This window comes from Limulus polyphemus, unplaced genomic scaffold (genome assembly GCF_000517525.1).
Source record: "Limulus polyphemus unplaced genomic scaffold, Limulus_polyphemus-2.1.2 Scaffold551, whole genome shotgun sequence".
NCBI classification, from domain to species: Eukaryota; Metazoa; Arthropoda; class Merostomata; order Xiphosura; family Limulidae; genus Limulus; species Limulus polyphemus.
Genome location: NW_013666161.1, coordinates 436900 through 442772, shown reverse-complemented (window position 1 = coordinate 442772; position 5873 = coordinate 436900). Strand labels below are relative to the sequence as shown.

At 30.4% G+C, this 5873-nt stretch overlaps 1 protein-coding gene across 1 annotated transcript in view; it reads right to left on the bottom strand.

Annotated features, from left to right (window-relative positions):
* Positions 1-911: 911 nt before the first annotated feature.
* Positions 912-5873, bottom strand: part of LOC106459045 (40S ribosomal protein S13) — a 16767-nt gene continuing 11805 nt past the window's right edge. Inside the window, exons 4-6 of the mRNA XM_013918621.2 lie at positions 1934-2103; positions 1375-1475; positions 912-1001 (exon numbers count right to left, since the gene is read on the bottom strand). Coding sequence (XP_013774075.1) covers positions 968-1001; positions 1375-1475; positions 1934-2103 — 305 coding nt within the window. The 3' untranslated portion in view covers positions 912-967. The remainder of the gene's footprint in view (positions 1002-1374; positions 1476-1933; positions 2104-5873) is intronic.

Sequence of the window (5873 nt, the reverse complement as noted above, 5' to 3'; positions counted from 1 at the left end):
AAATGCATATATAAAATCTAAAAAAATTATTTTGTTTTACATCCTCCATGTGCAAAATTTGACAAGGCTTAGCAAATTATGACAAGTAGCGAGTACAAACTTTGTGAATAGATCGTGTTCTAGATTTCTTTATTTATTGTTCCAAGTTTTAAAAAAATATTGAAAGATTTATTTGTAAATAATAATAATACATACATATATATATATATATATATATATATACGTATACATACTTAAGTAGAGTATTATAACTAAAATTTGATGGTATTCTGTAATGCTAGTCAGACACAGCTGAGAGGTCAATAAAACAAAAATAATTAATATGTATAATGTTATTACATTTAAGCTATTTAAAATAAACATTTGTGATTTTGTTATAAAATTTGTAGTCATCCTAAAATGAAAAGAAGTGTAATTTATATCTATTTCCTGATCTATTTATGGTGGTTATGAGGTTGGTCAAATCCATACAGAGGTAAAATAGTTTTTCTAAAAAAAATTGTTTGATAATTATCTGGGTTTTTGTGATAATGCTGATAAATGGTCTCACAACAGAGATAAAAGGTGTGTTTTTTTATTCTTGGAAATATTTTGAGTAGGTAAAAAAAAGAAATGAAAGCTTAACGTCACGTTGTAATTATAGCATACCAAAGCCTTAAAGTAGCAGCCAGGGTATCATATGTTTACAATGAATATATGTAACTAAACAATAAGTTTTATGTTAGTTTGACTGATATATAAGGCACATCTTCGTTTTTTTTTAGGAGATGCAGTCTACCATTGAAACAAAAATTTAAAAAATCAGAACTACTACATTCATTATAATATAATTACTGAAAAAATAGCTCTAAATATTTTAAACTTGCCAGTTTTCTCAGTTTAACTTTTAAGTGTTCATTAAGGAACATAAATCGGCCAGAATATTTTTTTATTTGACTTTGAGAAGTATACACATCATATGTTTATTTTAAGCCACCATAGCTGATGCAGTAGATGATTCACTGAAAAAGAAAAAAATAATCATTCTAAACAGCTGGCATTCAGATATCTTTTCAAATAACAGTTTTTTGAAAGGGAATTTAAACTAAAAGTGGTGTGTGTGTGTGTGTATATATTTACACACCCATAACTGATGAAAAAAAGTATTATGTGCACAACAAACAGTAAGAAAATACCAGAAGACAATCCAAGTGACATTTGTTGAAACCTAAAACTGTACAAAGTTCTATAAACATGGGTAGAGAAGCACCATCAACAGCTGACTGCTTATGTAGAGTATTAGGGAATAAACCATGTTCAAATGTGTGCTGAACAGTGTTTGGTTTCTTTGTTTTATACCACTTTATAAAAGTAAATCAAAAATGTTGTACTTACTACTTCCAGTTGGGAGGAAGGATTCTCTTGCTTTTGTAGTAACGAGCTAGTCTATGAATTCGACTTTCAACCAAAATCAGTCTGAATTTGGAATCTTTGTCCTAAATTATATATGAACAAAACAATATAATAATTAAAACTACAGTTAAAAATAAAACATTTTGTCATTCATAAAATTAAGATCAGTCATGTTGTAAAGCACTGATAATTTTTAACTATTTCAGTTTCATTACAGTCACTGTAATGAAACATCATATAGTTTTATCTTAAATAAAATATAAACAATCATCACTCAGTACTTTCTTTGCGAGTTCAAGTTCTCTAATTTCACCCATATCATTGAATACATTGTGTTATATTTGTGACAAAATTAAAAGCTTTAATTACACAGCTAACATTACTGCAAAAAAGTGTTTACAGTTAAAAAAAAATAAAAAATAATCCTTCAAATTCAAAAACCAGGTACAAACTTACAAATGGTGAAAAGTAACTGAGTAAACCATTAAGTTTTGTAACCTAGAATCTTGAAGAAATACACATCTTTAAGAATGGCACTCACCTTCCTGTTCCTCTCCAAATGCTTACGTATAGCAACAGCCTTTTTAATCAAGTAGTACAAATCCTCAGGGTAGTCTGGAGCCAAGCCTTTAGCCTTCAGAATCCGCAGGATCTTGTTTCCAGTGACCCACCTCACTTGGGCAACTCCATGGGAATCCCTTAGAATTACACCTGGAATGTTAAAGATGTGGTTATACATACTTAGACTTTAATAATAGAAAATAACATTTTGATACCTAAAGAAATAGAATGCAATATGAATTCAGAATCTTGTCTGTATAGTATTTGCTAGTTAGCTATAACAAAATAAAAGTTTTAAACTTGTGTTATTAAAGTGGCTGCACTGTGAATAAGTAAACATAACTATGTAGCAAGTTTTTTTAAAAACAGATATAGCTTATAACAATCTCTGAACAATTTTGGTTAATATTTATAAAGCTTAAAACACACTAAAAAAAGTAATCAACCTAAATCTTTATCTCCTTTAATAGCCACAAACACAGTAGAGAACAAGCATTTTTTTGCTAAGGAGCTAATTTTTAGGATTTCTCACTGTTAATTCTTAGTGTGACTGCTTCTACATATTAAGATTATTATACATTTCATTCAAGATGTCTACTTAGCACCCAGCAAAACAATTTACCACAAGTTCCATAGACCTATCTTTATTTGATATTTGTAACTATGATTAAATAAATGTTGTACAACTTTACACTAAAAGATCAAGCTATATGTGCAGTCTTCTAAAAATGTTTTATAATCAAAATGTTGTCTTTAGTGTGAGTTAGTTCTATAATTACAAGTTTAATTTCCACCAAGCACAAATCTGGCAAGCATCACCTAATTTTTTCTTTCTTTCTTTTTTTTTTGCAATGTTATAAATGTCACATATGAAAGTATTTCAATATTTTTAACAGCTAGTAAAATTTTCACTTCTTAAATGTACATTTTAAAGCAAGAACAGAGTTTTTTTTTTAAAAACCTGCATATTAAAACATTAACAATTTTAGGCCCCTTCCTAGAAAGAAAAAATTGAAGCGAAGCTATTTCAAAATCTTTTTTACTACAATGCATTAGGTAGTAAAATGTTCTATATAAATGCAGAAAGATATAATAAATCACACAATATATAATTTTTTTTAACTTAATAATACTGGAAACTGCAAACATATTGGTAGACAAAGTAATATTTGAGATTTTTGCAGGCACTTACAAAGCTCAAAACAAAATTTTAGTATATTTAATGATCTAATTATACCTCTACAATCGACTGCCTGTTAAAGATGGGCAACTCCGATAAAGATCAGTACTATTTAGTCCTGTTCTTCGTCTCCACTTTTTCTTTAACAAATTTTGTTCTGCAGGCTGACCACCTCCCCATATGACTACCAATACATAGTCTTGGGGAATTACTCTTTATCTATCATGCTCCATTCATTACCCCTTTTACGATTGGCTGATTACTTCCTTGGGGTGTCTTTCCATCATTTTTTTGTACAAAACAAATATCATGAACACCTTTTTTATTGGCTGATTTACTGACTTAGAGCTAACACCTGAGACAGCCTATAAGCAGAACGAAGGGTTGTAGAATCACCGTTTGTTTAAAGTTCCTGTTTCAATAGATCGTGGTAAGTATACAAGGAGGTCTGTGAAATTTATTAACATTTTTTGTTCTGTTAAGCTATCACTACTTTACCAGTGTACAAGCTACTATTACTGGCAAACACTGAAGGAACTTTGCAAGAGACCATAGGTTCTGTCAAAACCGAAACTAAACTTTTCAACTGTTATAATCTACTACCTTAACCATTTCACCACAGAAAGCAACTAAAATCAACAGAAGATCGACTGCCAGATCCCGGGTGTGCAGACATTTGGGAGAGTGAGCAGGAAACACAAGTATAAACAACCCCTCAGCTCTGGCCCCAGCCGGCAAACAATGTGAGGCACCCATGCCACCTTTGCACATAGATATCAGCTGAATGTCATATTTTCTGTGTGTTTTTACCATAATTTAGGCAAGTTATTGACCCCATAATGTCAAGACATGCAATGTTGGCATCTTATATATCATAATGCATAATACAGCAAAATATATTGCTAATTTATGATGTTTCTTTTTTTTGAGAAATGACATTGATTGGGGACCGTCTATGAAAGCTAATTACATGGTAAAGGGGTTAAATTGAATTGAAATGCCCTGGAATTTCTTAAATGCATGTTTCTATGATTTAAAATGTCTTTGCATTTATATGAACATGTATACCTCTAATGTAAGAACAAGTTTCTTTAACTTTAGTGCACTGTATATGTTTAAGCACGCCTTTCAATAATTTACACATACAAATCAAAAACAGAGTAAAGATTTATAAGAATAAAAACGCACTGCAGTATTTATTCATAATACACGTATGCAGAGAGTATATAAAAAAAGGGGCTCTAAAAAGATGGCTTAGTGGAAATGTGAGATGAAAAGAAACGTACATGTAAGTGGTGCCGACGAAGGAAGATGGAAGTGATCAGTTTTTAGTTTCTGCAATTAAACCATCTCTCAAAAGAGACAGGGATAGAAATAATGAAAAAAAATTACATTCATCAAAGGAAAGGCCTCAGGAAGATTACATTCCTTCCTGAATTTTATTTAATCCATGCAATATGTTCACTTTCATTGGTCATAACTAAAGTAATACAGATGGACCATGCATTCCTGATTGGGAAAGCCAACTTAAAAGATGAAATTCCTCAGGAATGCTGGAATGTAACATTTTGACCCCCCAAGGGTGGTTGCCTTGTAGAGTTTCGACCGTACTTCAAATTACTCAATGTACTTAAAGAATCATAAGTTTTAAGCTCTTCTGCAATTTTGTCTATAATCTAAGTATGATTAAAAGTATTTTTATTAAGAATTTTACTGAAAAACTTCAACCTTTCTATTCAATAAAATCTTTAATAAAGAACTTTTTACTTTATCAGGCCTAATTAGTTTTATAAAAGTTAGATGTATCTGAAGTCTATTGTCAACTTGGGTACACTTTGTATAAAATAATCATTCTTCTGAAGTAACCCTTTCGAGACGGGGCTCGGGTGAAAGGCCATGTCATCTTGTTTGTTGACTCGCATTCAAAATTTTATTGAACTGCTATTTCATTAATTTATGTCAATAACTTTGGAATCAAACTGTAGATTGTAATTCAAATTTTAGTACTATATATTACTGAACTTCTTAATTTAAAAGCAAATATTAAAAAAAACACAGATAAACATTGATTTTTGTGTGTCATGTGGTATGCGGAATGCAGTATTAGCTCAAATTAGATGTTTGTGAAGTCAAAATACTATAGTTTTGAACGAATTAGAAACTCAAATTACCGATATTGACAAGCTAGAATATAAAATAAGAACCTCTTTTCAATTTGCTAAGGTATTGCTCATGTAATAAATGAAACACACTGGCACCCTGTCCACCTCTTTCCATTTTTGGAAACGCTCCCTCATATACACTTACTTCTATATACGACATGAATAACCAATTGGAAACTCAGAATGTCCCCTAGTGGCTTTCTCAGCCATTTTAACAGACTTGGTGCAATTTCTTTCTTTTGAACCAATTTTTCAATGAGGTAGAGTGTGTCTTTAGTCTGCTCGAAACTTCATATTTTTTTAGACTAAAATACACCTTAGTTACTAAGCTTTATAAATTATAGTGGAATTCTATATGATTTTTTAGTTATTCAAATGTATATATATAAAACCTTAAAAAATATTTTGTTTCTTATCCTCCACGTGCAATTTTTTTAAAGGCTTAGCAAACTACGTCAAGCAGCAACCAAGTAAAAAGGTCGTAACTAGAAGAGATAATTGTTTGCTTTACTTATTTAGTTATTGTTCTATGTTTTAAGAAAAATACGTTTAAGAACTTATTTGAAAATAGCAATAAT